The 23,315-nt window shown below is 39.0% G+C and overlaps 1 protein-coding gene across 1 annotated transcript; it reads left to right on the top strand.

Annotated features, from left to right (window-relative positions):
* Positions 1-301: 301 nt before the first annotated feature.
* ALX1 (ALX homeobox 1) lies at positions 302-22,131 on the top strand. Its single transcript, XM_007069604.4, has 4 exons — positions 302-702; positions 3,764-4,068; positions 8,115-8,243; positions 21,452-22,131. The coding sequence occupies exons 1-4, from the start codon at positions 471-473 to the stop codon at positions 21,770-21,772; spliced, it is 987 nt and encodes a 328-aa protein (XP_007069666.1). The 5' UTR covers positions 302-470; the 3' UTR covers positions 21,773-22,131.
* Positions 22,132-23,315: the final 1,184 nt, after the last annotated feature.

The raw sequence follows: 23,315 nt of genomic DNA, 5'->3' as shown, positions 1-23,315 counted from the left end.
ATTGCTCTAAACTTTTCGGGGAGGAGAAGAGGAAGGGGGAATTAACGCACTTTCCAGAATCCCCCGGAGAAATGTGAATCCATCGAGGTGGGGGGAAATGTGTCTTTCCATCTGTTTGCCCCCACCCTCCAGCGCGTCTGTGTGTCTGTCTGCCGGAACGGGATCTGTCTGGCTAAAGTGGGCCTGGATCTCCCTCCAGTGTTGGGATTAGGTCGAGAGGGATCTGGGGTGGAGTTACACTGGTTGCCTATTTTCATATTCATTAGCAATGGGAGGTTGCGCAAGGAGCCCTGCTGAGCTTCAAGATATAAGAGCAATTTCGGGTCCCCCCTTTCAAGACAAGACAAATCAAAGGCTCGGAGGCAAAGCAGCTCCCTGAGCTCCGGAGGTCTCCCTCCCTCCCCTCCCTCCCCCCACCCCAGCTCACAGGCCAGCCTCTGTCTAGGGAAGAGGCTTCCAAGCAGCTTTAGATGATTATGGATTTTCTGAGCGAGAAGTTTGCCCTGAAGAGCCAGCCGAGTAAGAACAGTGACTTTTACATGGGAGCAGGAGGCACTTTGGAGCACGTTATGGAAACTTTGGACAATGAGTCCTTTTACAGCAAAACTTCAGCCAGCAAATGCGTGCAGGCCTTCAACCCTCTGCAAAGGGCTGAGCATCATGTGAGGCTCGAGAGGACCTCGCCCTGCCAGGACAATAATGGTGAGTCTCCCCGTAGGATTATTTGGCACTATTCTTAGCCCGCAGAGCAGGGGGATCGGCGCGTCTCCCCTCCCAGGTTCACTCCTTGTATCCGAGGACAATAGAGGAAGCTTTAACTGGTGCACTTAGCCACTAAAGTGCGGTGGATCCGGAGCACGTTCCGGTGGAGGGTCGGTCGCCCGCTTTTAAAGTGATCTTTTAAGTAAAGATAGTAGAGAGCCCCCTTCGTTTGGCTTCAGGCTCCCTTTCCGGCAGCACACATGCTCAGCTTTCTCTTTGGGTTCTACCGCCCCATAGTTTAAATGTTTCCGGAAGACACAGCCTAAACTCAAAACATTCAACTAGAATCCCAATCCGAATTGCAGTAAACAGCGCCGACTTTCCCCTTCCTTCCCCCATTCAGACAGTTCCATAGAACCCCCTGACGGATTTCTAGCCAAAACCCAGTGCAGCCAAACCTAGAAGTTGAACATTTTTAAACAGTTCTCTTCGTTACAGGATGCAGCTAAATTCGCAGATTTTATCATAAAAAATATCTGTATGTTGATTGATATGTAATGTGTACAGTGCACACAGATTAATTCTCTTTTATATATAGTTCAAGATAGAATGTAATGATCATATATAGCTGCGTGCTATATAGGCAGGCGCTGCGTAGGTTTGAACGGTCAGTCCACCTTTTAGCTTAAAGCATGTCTGGTCATTCTGCCTTTTAGATTAGACTATCTAATGTACAAAAGAGACGAAATAGCTAAACTTGCAATAACATCTGGTGCAGAGTCTAGAAGCATTCTTAACCTAGCAACAAATGCTCAAGTGACTCAGATCTGGCTTGCTATACAGTCTGTTACACTGACTTTTAATATCCAAAAAAGACCCACTACAGATTTCAAGCTACTACAGGGACGTTTCTTAGTGGTACTGTTTGAAAAGTATTCAGCTCCGAATACAAAAGCCCTGCAAAGTCAAAGTGTTATCAAAACAAACCATCTATCTTTTCTATCTTGTAACCGACCGAATACAAAGCCCATCATTTCATTTCAAGACAGTTAAAGCACTTTTGCAATTCCAAGAGGATTTTTGTGTCTCGTTTGTACATAGCACATAACCTGCAAGCGCGGGTTCTTTTAAAACAACAAACCAATACATGTGAGATATTTATAACAAACCCATTTATTTTAACGAGGTTTCAAATCTGCCAAACACCTTACTGCAAATGTTAAATACCAAAATGATTAAAGTATATGTACTTTTATAATATTTTATTCAGGCTGTGGAAATAATTATTTCACTTCCCAAACGTTACATAAAATGTATTTGGGTTACAGTTAATTATTATGTTCTATGTAATATTTTTATTGTGAACATTTTCAATGTTTTATTTCAGACTGGTCATTTAAAATATATACCATTTGTACTTTATTTCAAAAGCTGAAACTGAATAACATTTTTCACATTTCTTTCAAATAATTATTTGGGCTAATACTACTTTAGGGCAACTCACTTATAACTGTAATGTTTATATTGCAGATCATAAATTATAACACATATTTTTGATCATTCTGACTAAATAAATTAATTTCTGTAATCTAGGCAAAAGAAAACATGGTACACTTTATTTTTATTTTTTAATGAACAGTTTACAATTTTGACATTTTAATTCAATATTTTCTCTCTATGTAGTTCAGCATTTATAAAAATAATACTAAAAGAAAAAAGCTTGGTCTAGTAGAAAATTCCTAGGTATGGCTACAAATCAGCTAAGTACAATACTAGGATTAATAATATATCAAGTTTGCTGTACTTCGTATAGGTATTGAAAGATTTTTGAGACAATTCTTTTTATGTGAGAAATCTTAAAGGGACCAATGGCAATCTTTTGCTCTTAAAAGTATCAAGAACAAGTGCGGCTTAGGAAAGCTACAGCATATTGATTTACTGAGTGTGATTGTTTTTAATTAGCTTGCTTAATTTATGTTTAGTGTTTTATGGCATTATTAATCTGTGTATTGGAGTCGGGTATCTAAAAAATTATGTTTGGTTAAAATCACCCTGAATGAACAGAGAGGCATCAATGGTTCTGAATGAAATTATGGAGCATGGCAGAGAACCTCAAAACAAGCTCCAAATCATATGCCTGATGCCATCCTTTATAAAGTTTTACTGCAATAGATGTTTCAATTTTCCCTCCTGTCTGTTAGAGCAAAAAAAACGATCTTTCAACTCTCATAACATGTTGCATGAGTTATCCATGCAATGTGACATGTTTAGCAAAAATATCAAATGTTTTTTATTTCTTATGCAGAAACTAAAGAAAATTATTTTAATATTTATTGCTGTCATTTAGTGTTTACCTAAAGATAAATAGTTCCTGAAATACTAATACAAATATATGAAATAATTTCTTTTAACTTATTAACATTTTGCAGAACCCCTCTATATTTTGTAATCATAACAACCTTAACTGGAAACAATTCCACTTCACAAATCCAAGAGTATTTAAAAATCTGTTGGGTTTGTGCACAATGTCATATTTTAGTTTTACTCAATTGGGTGGTTCTTGATTAGTTAATTTACAAATATTTAATTTATTCTATATAATTATTTTGATTTTTTTTTAATAGAAATATGTTGGGGTTAGTTTAACTGCCATCTTAGTTTAAAATCACATTTTTCAGCAGCTTTTGTGCCATTTATTTTAAGTAAAAATCTAGTTCACACTAGAATTCTGTGGCTATGCAACTCTATTTTAATCAGATTTCATATACTGCCTATTATGTATTTTATTTGCAACATATAAGAAATAGGTAATTTACTTATGCAGAATTTTTTATCTTCACACCAAAAGAGTTCAAAGAATATTTTTACATAACATATCTTTGCGAAAATTCTATAGGTATCAATAATGGCATCACATTTGTTTTTAAAAATTACAGGATTTCTTGCCAATTGTATCACATTCCAACACATCATTGCATATAATCAACTTCCGTATGAAAGTTTTCTAAAAATCCTCAGATCTAAAAGACCTTTTAACTGCTTATTTCCCCCCTGTGTACAGTGAACTATGGGATTACTAAAGTAGAAGGACAGCCTCTTCACACAGAGCTGAATAGGCCCATGGACAATTGCAACAGTCTTAGGATGTCTCCAGTGAAAGGGATGCAGGAGAAGGGAGAACTGGATGAACTGGGAGATAAGTGTGACAGCAATGTCTCCAGCAGTAAGAAGAGGAGACACAGAACTACCTTTACCAGTTTACAGCTGGAGGAACTGGAGAAAGTGTTCCAGAAAACACATTATCCTGATGTATATGTAAGAGAACAGCTAGCTCTGAGAACAGAGCTCACTGAGGCCAGAGTCCAGGTAGGTACCTAATTTAGACATTACACAGGATGATTTAAACATTCTGAAAACTGATCAACAGCACATTAGGGCTTGTACAAAAGTCCGTAATTTTGTGTATCAAACAGAATATGTTTTGTCATGTTTTTCTATAAAGAGGAGCCAGGTCAGTACATAGGGAAAATAACTTGTTAATATTTAAGTTTCACTGTCTGGGAAACTTGCATATAGGAGGAAAAATAGAAAGAAATATGGAGTTTTGATCTCTGATAACCTTGCTTCTCTGTCAAAATTTCAGGTAGCACATGAATCTGGTATTAATATGTAAAAGTTCCCAACAGTGTATACAAAAGGTATAATAATTTGGCAGTATCATCATACCAAATTGGACTGTAGTGGGCTCTAACTCTATTATTGAACTCAAATTACAGATTTAAAGTAATCAAATTCCTTATATTTTTTTTTCAAAGAGTAAACACTGAAACAATATATATAGACAGTAAGGGCTTGGTCCATTAATATCACTGGGAGTTGAGGCTGCTCAATACCTTTCAGGATTGAGACCTAGTTTCTTTCACTTATTGTATGATCTATTTTCAAGATTATTTTAATTTCTTGGGTACATTTACTGTTGAACAGTTAATTAGCTAGCATTACATGTATATATCTTAGTCACACACATAACTGATTTAATACATCTGTATAATATCTGTATGTGTACATGTACAATGATGAAAAAAGGTGTTAAATATGCAGAAAGGCTGTCAAAACATCTGAGATCTTTTGAATCTTACTTTCAAAGGATGGGTTTAACAGTCAAATATATACAGTGGTTGCATTTTAAAAGTTCATTCTGTTTTTAGAGCTCTTACTGGTTTCATTGATATTCCCTGGTTGTTGTTTTTTTACAATTTAGGGAATATCAGGCCTGTTGAATCTCCCAGAACAGGAGTAACTTTTTTGAGTTTAACCACTTGACGTGTTAACAACTTCACAACCTGTCATTTATAAAGAAATAAAAGCCAATTCACATGCACATGACTGAAAATTAAACAAAGATCACTTTTATAAACTATTTAAATTACTTAACTTTTATAAAATAAATGGCCTTTGCCTGTCTGTAATTACTGAGTGGCATAAGCATTGTCGTCATCTGAAAACGGGGTCCAGATATTCGCTCCATTTGCACCCACGCAATGTCACTGAAGTGAAGAGAATTTAGCCCAGTGACTTTTAACTCTTTAATAAACCCTGGAGACTCAGTCTTCTTTTTAAATTTAGAGAGCTTTTTGCGTGTGACTTCTGGTCACAGATCTCTGCAACAGATCTCTGCTTAGATTTCAAACAAACACATATATGCCATTAAGACCACTGTGGCTTTATATTATTTCAGTTACATAATTGTGGGGCCACTGAGTCTCTTCACAGAATAAAGTTCTCCTTAGTGTGAATTCGGATGGAATAATAGGGTCCAAATTGATAGTTTCAGGTTGGGAAATTGTTTTTTTCACAGTTTTTTTTCACATATTTTTTTCACATATTGTTTTCAGAGTTACATAAGCATCTTGAATTAAAAGTAGGACAACTGAAGAATTAAAAGCACAAAGCACAGTATATCTGAATAATAAGCTCTCTGACAATATTTGTTTTCTATTTTGTTTACAAATAATTTCCCCTCACTTAGAAAATGACCAATATCTGCATTTCTGAGAAGCTAAATAAGAAAGGAATATGAAAAGAAAATGTGATCATGTTGATCCTGAGTAGCAACAGTATTCCATCATGGGATTAAGCAATTTAAAAGGCCTTGCATCATTAGGGGCAAGCATCTGGCAATGTAAGGATAACAAGCAGCAGTTTTGCATTACTTTGTGTAGGCAAATGGTTACTTTATCTTTGCCAAGAGTCAGTTTCTAGTAAAGTGATGTAAACAGAAACATTTTGGGGGATTGTCAAAGAAAAAAAAGTGTGCTTTTTTTTCTATTTAGTTACTATAAATTCAAACAAATTGTTTTATTTACTTTAGCGGAATGATCAGCTGGATACGCTACCCACATTTCCCTTCACCGCCATTTCATCAAGATCCAGTTTAATTTGTGTCCTGCGTACATGCAGAGAGAGCCAACCTGAACCTAATTTATCTAAGTTGTTCTCTTTCCTGCTGCATGTCAGTGCAGTAATTGGCACCCATTTTAAGGAGATTGTCAAGGTCTTTTTTCAATGAAAGAGCCTCATTACTAAATTCCCTTTGCATGTTCCTGGTGCCTCCTGTGGAGACAGCAGGAAAAAAATACTATATATATATATTTTGCTGAGCCCCAGGCATGATAGATAATACAAATTTACCAACAAGGTTCATAGAGAATATGCTCAACAGATATTCTGTGCCTTGTTTTGATTTCTGGGTACATTTTTCAAAACTGCCATATTAAATTTGCAGTATGTAGTTAGAAATTAAACTGACCGATAATATGCCCCTGCTGCTTGGACAATATCAAGGGAGTGTTAGAGTCCTGGAGAACCAGGGCAAAAATCCCTAAGAGTAAAAAACACTAAAACCAACAAGAAACTTTTTCAAGTAACTCTCATTTTGATGTTACATTTTAATGACAGATGAGTCTTTACATTATTTCCTCATCATGAGACTTTCTGCACAGCCTAAAGAGAGCTACATGCCCTATTCTAGAGTCTAATACCATATAACTTTATTTTAAATATTTAAAATAATCCAGTAAAATGAAGCATCCCTCAGTATATGGGCAGGTACCATCTTTTTGTTCTCTGTTTGTACAGTGCGTAGCACAATGAGGTCATTGTCTGTGACTGGGGATCCTCAATACAATGAGTAATATTAGTTTTACTAACATGGTAACTTTATTAACAAGTATCAAAATGAATTTACCCATAGCAGAACAATAAGGGCTTGACTGGGCAACCCTTACTTCTGTTGATGAACACTTTCACATGAACAGTCCCTTTCATTCTGTGGGATGACTTTCATGAGCAAGTGTTCACCATTATGAGTCTGGATTGCACAACAGAACCCTCAGTATAGTAGTTTTGGTTCAACTTGTAGCAGGCTACAAAGGAGGCATATCAATTCTTCTAGGCATTTCAAACTAAACTTCCATAATAGAGTGAAGCTTTAACTATACATCACAAGGTGGAGCCCCATCTTTAGATGCCAGTAACAAGTTACAACATGGTGGACTCATATTAGTCTCTTAGACAATACTGTGCGGAGTACAATAGAAATACTCAGAGAGTTAGATACATTAATGCCTTAATAACTAAGGGCCCAATCCAAGGGCCATTTAAGTTAATCTTTCTATTGACTTCAGTGGGCATTAGATCAGACCCTAAGTGAACCTAGAAATGAAATTCCTTTCCTTCCCAGACCTCCAGTGTTCCAAACAGGACCCATCTCCCAGTACAAATAATATTTCTTTTCACTGAGCTGTTTCATGCATGCTGCCAAGACCATCCACTGGATCCTATCATAAAGAACAACCTTTGTCCCATAACTGTTTATTGTTTCCCAGCCATAACTGGTTGTGTCCCTTCCTTCAAGATCCTCTCCATTATACAGTAGAGCTCACGGATGCTGTTAGACAGCTTCCCCCACCATTTTCTTATTGCTCCAGCAAAGTTTATATACCAATTCTTAACATAAAGAGTTTAGCCAATCATAACAATCTATTGACTGTATGAAATTAATAATAAGAGAAGGGACTTTTTAGGTGTGACTTCCTGTTACCTGAGTGGGCTGCCCAAAAGAATTGGGATATAGAACATCATGTTACCTTATGTGCTGATCATTCTCTGTCTCTTTCCTTCAGTCAGTAGGGAAAAAATAGATTTCTTGTAAACACACCTCAAAGAGCCAGAATTCACTTCAATAGACCTTATATCGAAAGGGTCTGGGGTGAAAGGGGGCAGTGAGCTTCCTCTTTTCAATGAGAGAAGTCTCCTTTCAGAGAAACATGGCAATTTTGGAAGTTGCCTTCCAGTTTCAGGAAAGGCTTTTCAATAGCTTCTTGTGATTGTTATCTGCTTTCATGGTGTAGGTTTGGTTCCAAAATCGAAGAGCCAAATGGAGAAAAAGAGAACGCTATGGCCAGATCCAGCAAGCTAAAAGCCATTTTGCTGCCACCTATGATATATCTGTTCTACCACGGACTGACAGCTACCCACAGGTACAGTAAACAATACCTTTGTTCCCCACTCATGCCAATGCTTACATGTAAGGGTGCTCAAAAGATAGTACAATTGTAGCATAATTAAAATACTCAATCATCATTACCCTTCACTAAGACATTCGAATCCATGTTGATTTTATTTCTGACTCTACTGATTTGATTTTCTTTTAACATTCTTCATTTTAAATATCATTTCTGTATGACTTCATACATGCAAAGACCTAGAAACAAAATAGCCAGCAAGAGCACTACATTTGCACTGTGATTCCTGCACTCTTTCACTTTTCAGTTTCTTTACCTTTGTTAACTAGTCAAATAAATATAACACTGTATATAGCATAATAAGACAATATCTTTTGGACGTTGTTTGGTGAGCCTTAACCCTTCTTGAGCAAGATTGCCATGAAACCATCAGTCTCAGCCAAGACATCTGTTTTCTTTTACTTTGTCGTCCCCCTTCCCCCCCCAACCAGTTACTGTATATTTTCATTTCCCCGGACCATACTTTGTTTTTTATGCTGTTTATAAATGCCAAAAAAACGTTGTAACTAACAGAGCTGCCATTATGACCAACACCTCAACTGTTTATACCGAATAATTAGCTTTCACAATACATTTACAACTTTTCTTTTTTACATGAGAAAAGGCTTTTTATAAGATGTTGCATTTCTATTATGGCTGATTTTCCGTAAGTTATGGAGGCTGATTTGTTCTTAAATGGTGGGCAATAACTTTGGTTTGTGCATTTTCTTTTTTTTTCCTGCATGTATATGATACATAGGGTGTATGCACATGCACCCGTGGATGAAATCCTAGTCACACTTAGATATCAATGGGTGTTGGGCCACTGTATTTAATAGGGCCAAGATTTCACTTCTTATATATATGCATACAAACATCCCTACATATACTATAAACATACAAACACCCCTACACATTGTATACTATATATTCATTAAAAAAGAACATCAAACAACATTAACAATGAAGTCAGGAAATTCAGAATTGCAGTTGTCACTCTGTTTTGTTAACAGGAGACCTTTCGTTACATGATCACTAGGCAGTTTGGCCCTGAATCTGCGGCCATTTAAGCGTGTGCATTAGTGTATACTCGCATGAGCAGTCCCACTGAAGTCAGTGAGACTACTCACAGGCACACAGTTTATGATTAAGTAATTTCAGGGTCAGACTGGGGGGAAGCAGAGGAGGGGGAAAAGATGATGAAACCCTTCTCACCTGTTATAGACTCCCTCCATTTATTTCTCTTCTCTTTCCCTCTCATACTGTTCCAGTCCTCCTTGCTGTTTATCCCCTGTCCCATTCCTCTGTTTGCTCTTTGCCCCCTTTCTTTTGGGCTTGGGACACCTCTATTTGTACTCACTCTTCTTCATGTCTCTCTCCTAATTTCCACTTCACAATATTAAAAAAAAAAAAAAAAAGCTTTTCTGGACATCCTGAGCCACACCTGCCCCCTTCCCTCAATGTCAACATGTTCTTGTGCTACCAGGACTGCTGAATCTTTGTCAGCTCATCAGTTTACACTGACTTAGACAGACCTGCACGCATTTATGTTAGGAAATGGGTCTTCCAGAGCATGAGCATTATTTCGTAGTACAGTAGCATATAGAGCCCCCACCTGACATCAGGGCCCCAGTATATTAGAATGTGAGGCGTTGTATATACACGTATGAGATAGTTCTTGCCCCTAAGAGTTTACAGTCTAAGTAGACAAGAGGGACAATGAGTGAGGAGGGGAAACTGAAGCACAGAGATGTGAAGCGATTTGCCCAAGATCACACAGGAGGTGAGTGGCAAGGCTGGGATTAGCATCCATATCTTCAGAACCTCAGTCCCGTGCCCTATCCTCTACACCATGTCAGCTCCCTAAAGCACAGTTTCTTTCAGCACAATCTCATTTGCAATCTTTCCTGACCAGCAGACTTCCATTAATACCAGACCCCAGAACTATGCATACACCTCTCTGGGATGCTCAGTAAGCATCTTAAAATGTGTGTGCAAAACGTGTATATTTTAAAAATAACCATAGTTTGGTTATTTAAAATATTGTTAAATATAGATAATGTTATTCCACATTATGTGATAATTGTTTGGCAGTTATTGCTAGTATTTAAGTGAAGCTCTTTTGAGTTGTAGGAGAATGCCAAAAGAAAAACCCGAAGCCAGTGAAAATGTCTGTTGTATACTTTCTTACTGGTCCAAAATGACTGACCTGATTATTGTTTTTTTCATGAATCTTGTGAAAAATTCTTTCCCAGGCTTAGGTCATGTCTGCCAAGTTTCAGCCTGGAGGAAATTTTTATCACTGGGTTGAGTTATAAACTCCTAAAAATAGAGGTTTATATTAGAAATCCTGATAGCAGAACATTAAGTCAGTATTGCTACCTTACTGCTATATGTATTCTTTGCATACCTACATATACACATCCACTCATAAGCACACCCACATATATATGTATACGGAAGAAGGCCTGCCTACAAGAGAAAGCTGTACAGGTCTGATTTTAAACTGATTTTTTAAACTCAGATGGGCTCTCTTGTTTAGGTTTAAAAGTGGTAGTTTTCAGTTTATCTTTAACAGTCCCCTAATCAACTTAAACTGACTGAAATAAGACTGGTTTAAACTGAAATATGAGAGTCCCCACAGTTTCTGCACTGGTTTAACTAAGTCTGTGTCTACGCTACAGCCTATGTTGGCAAACTGCTATCACTTGGGGGTGTGAATACGCCATCCCCCAACTGACATAAATTATACCAGCATAAGTGTGTGCACAGCGCTATGTTGGTGGGAGAGCTTGTCCTGTCTTATGCTGCTTGTGGTTTTTTATGCTGACAGGACAGCTCTCTTCTGTGTCCTGTTGGCATAGACAATCTTCACCAGATGTACTGGTACAGCTGTGCCTCTGTGGCGCTGCAATGCTGTGTGAATAGACATGACCTAAGTCAATTTAAAATTGCTCCTTTAGTTAAACTGGTGCAATGTGCTCATGTAGACAAGGCCTGAGGCTATGGCCTGGTCTACACCTAAAACTTAGGTTGATTTAACTACGTTGCTCTGGGCTGTGAAAAATTTTGCGTCTTGAGCATTGTAGTTAGGTTGATGTAATCCCTCATGTAGATGTGGCTAGGTTGCCAGAAGACTCCTTCTGTTGAACTAGCTACTGCCTCTCGAAGAGGAGGATTACCTACAGCAATGGAAAAAATCCTTCCGTTGATGGAGGAAGCATCCACACTATAGGCTAGGGAAGCATAACTGTGCTACTGTGGGGGCTGTAGTGTAGACTTGGCCTATGAAACCTTTCTACCAGAAGACATAATAGCCACTGGAATCATTACATTCAAACCTTTTCATTTGGCTTCTTTCCCTTCATAAGTGCTTCAATCGTTGCATTCAAACCTTTCCATTTGGCTTCTTTCCCTTCCTAAGTGCTTCAATCATTGCATTCAAACCTTTTCATTGGCTTCTTTCCCTTCATAAGTGCTTCACACACACACAACACATACAACATTCCGTATAAACTACTCAAGCTATTTCTTCCGCAGATAAGGAGGAAAGAGAGAAATTGCTATTGTTATTTCTATTTTTAAATGGTTGGGAGACATTCCGGCACTATGGTGACGGAGTTATATTAGCGGCTAGACAGACATAATATGCAAGAGAGATATACGCTGCTGTTATGTTAGAGATTGGTCAGGATTTAAATTTGTGATCTGCTTGCCTGCCCTTGATACTGTTGATAAGGCCTGGTCTACACTAGAAAATTAAGTCGGCATAAGTACCACACCCCTGATTGGCGTAGCTAAGCTAACCTAAGTTCCCCTGTAAACTGCACTAGGTTGACAGAAAAATTCTTCTGTTAACCTAACTAATGCCTCTCAGGGAGATGGATGACCTAAGACCATGGGAAAACCCCTCCCATTGGCGTAGGTAATGTCTACACTGAAGCGCTATAGTGGCGCAGCTGGAGCAATAATGCAGTGTGCCACTGTAGTATTAAGTGTAGACAAGATCTAAATGACATTAATGTAATTGAGTAGAGGCTGCAATCACAGTGCCATTCAGTAGAGTGAGTACCATTATTACAGCAACCCTAGTGGTACCACAACTGGAACAATAAATAATGATACAAAGTAAACCGATCAGCCCTTTCATTTTCCCTAAATGAACCCTCTCAAGCACTGTTATTCTGACACTGACATCTGTAAAGATCAAGGCATGCTCTGCCATGCATGCAGATAAGCCGGTTGTCTTGGGAGTGGGGGAGAACACAGATAATTAGATTGGGTGATAAAGTTGTGAATTCCTTACTTACATTGATGGGCATTTACCAACCTTTGATTTTGCCTGTGAAAAGTACATGGGGACTGGGGAGGAAGGAATATAGGGACACTCTGTTGCACTGATTGCTGTGTGGCATGAGGATCAGCAGGTGATGTGGTTCTTTGCTCTGCATTATATGATTTGCAGCCTGCATATCTCTGATCTGAACTCATCTATGGGTTCTATTTCAAACACACACACATCCCACCTGAATTCCAGCAAAGAAAGATACTTAATAGCATGCTGCTGGAGCAAAACAGAGGGTGTGGAGACCCCCTGATTTGCTTTTCAACTGCCTACCTTACCCCACCCTCACAGTAACAGTATGATGTTTTTGATGCATTCGGAGCCTTGTGTGAACTATGTAAAGTATTTCTTCCTAAGTGAATAAAGAATCTTTTCAGCCCAACCATGCTAGTAAGTTACTCTTCTTAATCTTTAACATAGTAATAGACAATGTACTTTTGATATTTTTATAAACCATAATTATTTGTTCTGTCTAATTCAGTCTAATCTATTTTGCAGTATGTTGACTGTTGACACAAGTTGTGGTGCAAAATGATTGCTCTGCAGGTTGAAAAAATATCTGGAAGCCCCAATGCCATTCAAATTCTTCTCTTTGTCTGCACACACAGATCTCCCATTGACTGTAATGGGAGCAACCAGCATACAGGTGTGGGCACTTAAAGTAGCATTTGGGACACAACTCCTTGCCATTCAGCTGTTTTTCAGGCTTGTTGTCAAGCATGTTGTATGACAAAATAGTCATGGAAAAATTAAGGTAAAATAGTAAAAAGTAGAGTTTGTTGAATTTTTCCAAAAAGTAGATGTTATAATTACCTCCCCCAACACCCTGCAAATCATCAGGTTTTTTAAAGTCAGTTGTAGGACAAGTTGAAATTTTCCAAATTTTGAATTTTTGAAAATTTTGTTTTTGTGTTGAAAATTTGATTTTTGATGGAAAAACCAATGCATATGTTGTTTTATGATCTGCTCTAGTTGCAGCTTTTGGCCTCATTAGCGGATTAACTTATGCAGCACATTAGGGCTCAGATCATTTGTAAAGAGTGTAATAAAAATATACCATAGGCTAGAGTCTGAGAGGCTAAAAGTGCTGTCCCTTGTGTTGAAAAAGTGACCTCAGTAACAGTCTGACACTGGAAATGATGGTACAGATTGTGCCTTTAAGGCACAGCTCTGTGATAGGGAGAAGAGGATGCAGTCAGTCATTGGAAACATTGTGCTAGAGGCAGGAAGAATAACTTCAGGGCTCTGAGGGCGCACAGCCCTGCTACCCCATGTCCAGAATACAGCATGTGTTTTCCACCCCACTACATTGAGCCAGTTTTGGAGGGTGGTGTGAGGTGGGAGACAGTGCTCCATGTCCTTTGGCGAGGCTAGTGCCACAGTCTGCGTTAAACTTCAATGGTCTTTGTGCTCAGGTACTAGGTTATAAATGGACCAAGACTGGGACAAGGTTGCATCTTCCTAGTAGTTTTACACTGTATACCTTAAATATAATCCATATGTATTATCTCTATAAACGCAAGAAGGCCAATAAATAAATAATTGTATTCAATCACATCCTTTAAAAACACAGAGAGTGTGAGAGGGATATCTTCCCCCCAACCAATCTCTCTCACTACCACACTCCTACTTCCCTATTTGTTTGTTCTTTGTGGTTGCTGCACTGTTACCTCTGCTGGATTCTTGTTGCTTTTTCTAAGCCGACTTTCCTTTTGTCACAGAGACTCTGGGGTTCCTTTTCTCCAGAGCCACAGAATCTCCTTTGAAATGCAGCTGGAGTTGGAAATGGAGGCATGTCTGAGGCACTGGCTGCACTTGATTTTCAGGGAAATTCCAACCCACTGCAAGTGGGAATCCCAAAAGGAGAGCTGGGGCTTCGAAAGAAGTAAGAAGCTGTGGGGGTGCAAAAGAGAGAACGTGGGGAGAGTAGATGGCAACCTCTTAAAAATAGAGATGGGAAGAAGTACAAGGGCTCATCCCCTACGTTGGGCTGGCAAACACACTCAGACAGACTAAGCAAGGTGATGTGTACTTATTTATCCTATGACTACCTAGTCAGCAATGGAAAACCTTAAGGTCACATATTCTATTTAGCAACTCAAGGGCGTAAGCAATTATATAAATATGCACATGCTGTTTATTAAGCCTGTGAATCATAATTCCAATTCCATTCTAATGAATAACTCCCATTAACAATAATCAGAGTTATTGGCTCAAATTAAATCCCTCATGTAGTCGATATTATACACCACGTTATATGACTTTAACTATAGGCTAAATATAACTGGCAGATAACCGCAGTAGCTAACTAACAGTGACTTATTTAGTGCTAATTCTGTTGACCACTGCCAATTAGAATCACAGAATATTAGGGTTGGAAGAGACTTCAGGAGGTCATCTAGTCCAATCCCCTGCTCAAAGCAGGACCAACCCCAACTAAAGCATCTGAGCCAAGGCTTTGTCAAGCCGGGCCTTAAAAACCTCTAAGGATGGAGATTCCACAACCTCCCTAGGTAACCCATTCCTGTGCTGTTCTAGACAGGGTCATACAACATATGAAAATTTTCTTTTCAAGCCCACAAAAGCACCATACTCACTTACCCAATTAGTACTTCAAAATACTTGGTCCTTGGTGTCTCAACATTTCCTCTCTCATTATTTGCTGAATCCTTAGTCCCTTAAACTTTTTGGGTGAAAGTGAACCTAGAGTTTAGTTACAAGAGATTACTCAATGGTGTGAGGTGGGATTTTCCCCTTTAATAGTGCTCTCCAAGGGTATGAAATATGGATTTGACCATATCATAGCAGTGAATCATGCCTTTCTTTTCACTCTTTGGCTCAGAGAGTTATGTGGGTTATAGTACATCTGCCATGTACACTATACAAGAAATAAAGCATGATGATCTTTTGAACACTGTGCCAATTTAGTCTGGCCAAGCTGTGGTAGACACAGGACCAAAGGGTGGGAAGTTGCCTTTCTGCTCCTTGATCCTGGGCCTAAGCAGGGACTGAACTGACCTGTGGTGTAGTTTAGAGCAGCAAGAGCTGTTGTAAATTAACCTGGCTAAACCAGTTCAATAGGAACTTTTTGCCAGCCTGGGATTGCCAGGGTGCAGTGGCAGTCCAGGAATATCATCTCTACCGGGAAGAAGGACAGGGAGAGTAGGTGGTATAGAGCTAACAACCCTGACTTTTTGCCAAATGGGCATTCCCTGTACATCGGGGGAATCCCCCACTATCCTGCATCATTCAGCAGCACAAAAGTAACAGACCCAGTGGCTAGGATCCGGCTCATTACTATATTATTATTGTTGTTTATTAATTAGCATCTCAGTGATCCATTGTGCTAGGCACTGAAAAAAACCAACACATTAGTAAGAGACAAAGACCTTCTTCCCCATAGACCTTACAGTCTGAATAGACCAGACAGGGAAAGTGTAGTAGATTTTAAAGATGAGCGATTCAGCTACAAGGTGTTGATTTATCCAAGGTTTATTACACAAGATCTGTGACTTGAACCCAAAGAAGTATGGAATTTTTACATGGAAAGACAATCAGAATACCGATTACTTTAGTTAACTTCATACTTCAATTCTGTCAGGCAGAAAGTCTGTTCTAAGGAAGTGACATCATAACCACGAGGACAACTCGACTTTCCTAGTGATGTTGATGTCACAGCCATGAAATCTGATTCTTTTTTTCTAGCTGACAGTGTATAAATATATATAAAACATGGTAGGTAAATATATTCAAGAGTTCTGGTGATTTCATGGTAACCACAAGAGCAAATCTGAAGCTGTCTGTGATGTTAACAGAAACCAGAGATGTACAGTATGTATAGCCTTATTCACAGCCTCCCTGAATTGCCTTTTATATAGTACACAGATCACACAAGATTATAAGAGGAAAAATATTTTCTTTAAATTCATGTGCACAATGTTCCCTTTCCCTCCAGTCTACATCTGCTATGTACACTATAGAAAAAGCACTGATCATTTCTATTTATTGTAAAGTATTGCTCTGTTTATATTTAATTCTGGGATATATTTTGCACTTAGAATTTCACTTTGAGACAGTTATGGAATAACTTTTTGCTAAATAGTGGAGCTCTGATATCAAAAATGATTCACACACTTAAAATGAAGGCTGAATAATTTTCATGTCCAATAATAAAGGAACAGAAAAAAGAGCTGGGGAATAGGATGATAAAGCAAACATGATACATACACTTGAAAAGTGTAGCTGCCTCATGAGATAAGCTGTAAACATCTTCCAGGATCTTGTTAGGCTTTTCAAATTCAGGCTACTAGTTAAGATTCCTTCCTCCAATGAAGGAATCTGTGGGACCACTTTGTAATCTTTAAGAATCAATCATTTGTTCATTTTTTTGACATCGCATAGATCTATTTCAGCATTATGGGCTGATTTCTTCCCTCACTTACACCTGTACAACCTCAAATTGAAAGGGGTGTGTTTAGGATAAAAATATCATGAAAACTTGTGGTACTATATTTATAGTATGACAAACACAGAGGTAGCAGAAATCTCACAAGTACTGATCTTGTGATACTTCCAGACCACACAGGTTTATAGGAACATCTAAACTTAACCTTTGAAGCTTCTGAAGTCCACCCATCATCACAGTAGTAGACACACCATTGGACAAAGTCCCACTTGTCTGTTTTACCCATTTAAACTAGTTTTCAGGGAAAATCATTACAGTAATCATACCTCGGCAGCCCATGGAATTGCAGAATTTGCCCTGATTTTTGTTAAAGAACATTGGGCAAGACAGATAAAATGGGATTTTGTCTAATGTATGTCAACTATGGGAGTAACGGGGAAATTTCAAAAGGTTCCAAGATTCAGATTGGATACTTATGGGCTGGAAATATCACATAATCATCTTTCTTGTGAAATCCTCTACATTTGAATATCATTCAAACTGGAAATACAGTACTGCAAGAATAGCTTCATAAGACTGTAGTTTTGGGGATCATGCACTATTTCTAAGAGCTTTCAGAAGTATAATGGCTTATGTTTGGAACAGCCACCATACTTGCAGGTAGACTATAAAATTCCACACAGAGCATTAGTATATAATTAGTTTTCTGTCTCCATTGTAGGCACAGTGAGACAGATCCTCAGCTAGCATAAACTGGCAAAGCTTTGAATGGAGCTATGCTAATTTACACTAGCAGAGGATCTGGCCCATGAGTGCTGTGTCTAATGACACTTAGGTCATTGGTTGTCATAGAGCCTGAGCATATGAGAAGCTGAACACCATGAGCACCTTGGAGGATTGGGCCCCCCAGAAGGAATGGGGAATGATTAATTACTGTCAGTAAGTTATTGTCTAACCAGGAGTTTGTAAGGCAGATTTGTTTCTGTGGAATGTGAATGATCATAAAGAAGGCCAAAGTTAGCACAAGCTCTAGAAAGACAAAACTGTTTGTTGAATGGATAACATAGGCTTGAAAGGGAGGCTGTGGAATCCCTGTTACTGAAGGTTTTTAAGAACAGGTTGGACAAACACCTGTCAGGAATGGCTGAAGTTTAAATGGTCCTAATGACTCAGTGCAGCACTAGATGACCTCTTGAGGTGCCTTCCAGCCTTACATTTATATGAAGAAAATCCAGGAAGCTCAAATCCTCTGAGACTCCTTGGTGGTTATTAGGCATCCAAATCTGTAAAAGCCTTAGCAGGTTTGTTGGTACCTCCAGTCTCTATGAGTTTTAAAAGGCTCTAAGGGACTTCACAAACCCTGTAAACCTTAAGGCTCATTGGGGCCCTTTCCAACCTTCACCCTCCTCTAGAGTTATTGGAGGCAGTATTCAACCCTCCATCCCTACAGGCCTCATGAGTCTTGTTGATGGTCTCTTCCTCCTCAACCCCACACCCTGCAAGGCTTTGTATCCGCATCAGGGCCTGCATTTTGCAGGCCTTAGGATCCTCAGGAACCCCTATCTCTTGAGCCTTAAGAAGGATACTCATGACCCTCTCTATGAACCTTAGGAATAACTAGTGGGCAGTCTCCTCCTATAAGCCTTAGTAGCCTTGGCACTGACCCACACATGACATAGCAGGTTCCTTAGCCCGTGGGTAGCTGAAATTGGCTTCCCTGATCTCTGAGGAGTAAAATTAGGCTTGTCAGCCTATGACAAGTTAAAACAGGCTCAAACTGGTCCTTTGGGGAATCAGAAGCCGCATGTAGGGATGGGGTGGGCCTCCTATGGGCCTGATGTTTCTGTGAGGTCGGGATCCTCCAAAAGCAGGAAGTGGATGGGGACTGACAAGCCTCCTAAGGGTCACTGGGTCTCTTTCCTCCTGTCAATCTCAGGAGACCCACAGGAAGGAGGAATTATCCCTGCTATCCCCTCCCTCCTGCCCCCAACACTTTGCTCTCTCCATCTCTTGCCCTCCCCCCATCTCTCCCAGCAGACCACCTGAGATATGTAGGAGCAGATCTTTAGGAGGGGTGTGTGTGTGTGAGAGAGAGAGAGAGAGAGAGAGAGATTAGGGAGAGCAGGAGCCTCAGGATGGGTGTGATTTATTTGCCCCCTGTTTGCCAAGTGTTCTGCAAGACACCCAGGAAGAAACATTTCCCCATGGCTGCCTCTTTCTACTCCTAGCACTGTCTCTGGAGCTGCCAAGGATCCAAAATGAGTTTGTCAGCTCCCGAAGACCCATGCTAACAATATTATTTAAAATATTAACTTTTATAATATGAGTTTAATTACCTCATCTTTATATCTGCACATTAGATCTCAACTAGACGAGTTTAGTAAACCATAATTTATCTCTGTCCTTCTGGTTGGTGGTTTGTGTGTGTGTGTTTGCTATGAAGGAGTAGAGAAAAAAAAGCATCAGAAACATTTTTTAACTTGGGAGTGCCACTTTTTCTTTGTGTGGGGTGTCATAATTCATTAGCCCCTTTTCCAACTGATGGCAAATTTGACAGGAAAAAATGGGGGCAAAATTGGGTTTATAATGGAAACTCACTTTGTGACCTATGGAGCAATTTGTGACACTCCAAAATAGCACCATAAGTGTGTAAAGCACTTAACAGGCACATAAAAAGATACAGGCCCTATCCCAATTTGTTTGCAATCTAAAGTCAGCATGAAAATGTAACAAACACATTTTTTCAGGTGTGGGGAAAACCACAGAAAATGAAAAGAGCATGATATAGTTCTTGGCAGAGCAGTTTCCCCATCGTGAATGAGAGGGGAAAGTTGTCTTTATCATGGATTTATTGTTTTTTCAGTAACGTTTGAAACAGGACTACATTAACACTCACTAGGGAACTTTTAGTGTGTATCAGCAGGGTCCACATTGAGCCTGTTAGTGCATGACATGCTAGGGTGGACTAAAATGTACACCCCTCTGCTGTGGACTAAAGCTCTGTGTAGACAAGCCCTAACTGTATAAGGAGAGACTTGTATGAAGAAAGGGGGATTGTAAGATCAAGTTGGCCATTCATGCATAAGGTGGCCGCATGATGGGAGGTGCCAAGCAGAGAATGGGAGAAGACAAAGAAGGAGGGTTGGATGTGAGTCTTGGTTGGAGCAAAGTGCACAGATAGGGGAGTAAAAATATACACAATCTGAGATGGAAGCAGAAGTTGTGCTGAGCCTTGAAAATCCTTGTAAACCACCATCTAACAAATAACAAATATATGAAAAATATAGATTCATAAATTATATAAATATAGACACCGAAGACAGGAGAAACCAGTGGTACTTGATGTTTAAAAAATTAGGCTTTAGGTGACTGCCAAACACAAAAGGCATAATACAGCAAACTCTACACACGCGGTTACTCCAGATCCGTAGCAGACATTGCCTGTAACCACAAAGTTTGTCTCCTAGTCTGTCATGCAAGGTTTTCCAACAAAAATGCCACGCTGTATAGCCAGTTAAGGCAGAGAACTGGAAAAAAGGTTCATGGGTGTAATTTTGTTTTAAAACATCATGAAAAAGGCGGTTTTAACTAAAAACCATCTTTGAAACCACTTTAGAAAAGAGCCATGAATGTGTTATGACTCATGTCTGTATCTTCTGGATTCATTTGTTTTAAAGTAACTGACTATACGAAGCTATCCAAGATGCTGAAATTTCATATTTTATAGTCAAGCATTAGTAGCTTGAGAAAATTATCCGTTCAGTTCAAAGTTTGGTATTTTTACCTTCAAATGCTTACTTAAAAACTCTCCTTTGCCATGATGCATATGCAAAACATTGCAACATTAGGTGACTGGTGTGCTGAGACCACTACGTACCATGATGATCAATATTGCCTCATTGTTTCCTTGTACTCCCCTATCTGTCTGTATCCATCTGTTGTTACTTCTCTTATACTTAAATTGTAAGCTCTTTGAGCTTTGTGTTCTGTGACTAGCAGCATGGGGTCCCATCTACAGTAATACAAATAAGTAATAATAATAAAACAAAGTGCAAATTTTCAACTATCAAAGCTTTTTATGACAATGATATTTTCACTTCTACAGCCCCTTTCTTCTGAAATCATTTGGAGGCTTCCACTGACTATAATGGGCATTAGATTGGGTTCTTTATCTCCATGGGAAGGTGGCTATATTTAAGTTCAGTGTGCCAAGTGAATAAGTGGCAGAGCAGAGAAAGGGTTCAGCAGTCCTAGCTCCCTGGCATATGATCTAATACATTGCCCATGGTGTATCTTCACTGTATTTTTCACTGAAATTGTATAGAACTAGTAGGATAGTTGCTAATATTATACATCAGAATTAGTGACGGAAACCAAAGAAAGAAGAAAAAAACACGAAAAAAAATCTAAATAATCTTATTTTATATGTTCCAGATTCAGAACAATCTGTGGGCAGGAAATGCAGCTAGCAGCTCAATGGTCACTTCCTGCATGCTACCGCGTGACACTTCCTCCTGTATGACACCTTATTCTCACTCACCCCGGACAGATTCTGGCTACACGGGCTTTTCAAACCACCAGAACCAATTCAGCCATGTACCCCTCAACAACTTTTTCACTGACTCTTTACTTTCTGGGGCTACCAACGGACACGCATTTGAAACCAAGCCAGAATTTGAAAGGAGGTCCTCCAGTATTGCCGTTCTACGAATGAAAGCCAAGGAGCACGCTGCGAACATTTCCTGGGCCATGTAATATATAGTACACGTTCTTTTTTTTTTTTAAATAGCAAACTAAAAACATTCTTATTTCCCATATTTAAAGGACACAACAATAAGCTGCTGTGTTTGGAAATGCTAGAGGTCAGGATATACATTGAAGCCTGCTTAAACAAATACTCTATATTATTTAACCATAAAACTTAAGGATAAACCTGAATAGATTTACCAATCTCAACCATCCTTGTTTTTCGTTTTTTATGTTTTATTGTACCAGTTGATGAAATACGATTATAAAATCTGCAAAAAGAATAAACCTATTAAACAAATACATCGGCTATATTTTGGTATATGTCAGTGCTACGTACAAAAGGAATTTCTTATTAATGAATAGTTGACAAAGGAGGAAGTCTGGTGAGGAAAACACATTTGTCATATCAAGGCTGTGAGGTAAATCTTTAAGCACATTGTGTGGGGTGTTAAGCGTATGATTCTCCTTATTGTAAATAAATGTTGTAGCTCTAACTCTGTGAGCACTGTGCTGCTGCTTTGGGCCTGATCCATTATTCTGCTACACCCATTGTATTGCGTTCAGTGGAGTTATACCATTGTAAAACTGGTGTAATGGAATGGTGAGTCTGATCCTTTGCTCATATAGACCTGAGTGTGCGCTCATTGAATTTAATGAGAAATTTGCTGTGGGTTTCACTGGGAGCAGAAGTCAATGGCAAAACTATCATTGAGTTCAGTGGCAGCAGGATTGGGCTCTATATGCTCACTGCATATTATAAAGGAATTAAAACGTCAGCAGACTTTGACATTTCTGGTGGAAAAAAAAATAGGGACGGGGGCGGGGGGGAAAGAAAAATACTTTACATCTGGAGAATTGCTATCTGCTTTGATTTACTTCTCCTCCCTTTCCCCTGTCACATTCCAGGCTCCTTCAGATGAGTGAAATGTCAGGCTCCTTGAAAGCAACAGCCAGTCTCTCAAGTTCATAAAGGCAAAGTAAATTAATTGGAATAAAGAAGGACTTGCATGGCTGTGATTAGAACAGGATACAGCTCTCCACACAGCCCATGCTTCTTGCTTTTCTCTCTGGCTACCACTTCGAAGCAAGGGATGCAGGGGGAAAGAATTTTTCATTACAACAAAACTGAACTAAGTAGTATTAATAAAACAAAACTACAGGGATCTAGGGAGTGCTCCTCTTTCTATTTGAGACGATGGCCAAGCTTCTAATGACTTAAATGTGAGAAGGATCCAATCCATAATCCTTAAGTACAGTAAATAAGCCTCACTTTGAAAGCATTATTATTAATTGGAAATGAGATTTTTATAGCAAAAATTTTAAATTGGATGATTTGAAAAGAAAGTTGTCCTATGCACAATCTTTAAGGAAAAGATCAGCCTTTTATTCATTTATATACTTGCGGTTTCCTAATTTTATTACCCTGCCAAAATGAGCTTCTTCTATTTTGGCGGTGGATATTGGGGGCAGGGAGAGGAAGGGGGAATTTTCAGGCTCACATTTAGCAGCTTTTTTAATGACCTGTTTAGACAACTGTAAAATGTGCCGT

This window comes from Chelonia mydas, chromosome 1 (genome assembly GCF_015237465.2).
Source record: "Chelonia mydas isolate rCheMyd1 chromosome 1, rCheMyd1.pri.v2, whole genome shotgun sequence".
Classification (NCBI taxonomy): Eukaryota; Metazoa; Chordata; order Testudines; family Cheloniidae; genus Chelonia; species Chelonia mydas.
This window is presented reverse-complemented; position numbering and strand designations above follow the sequence as displayed.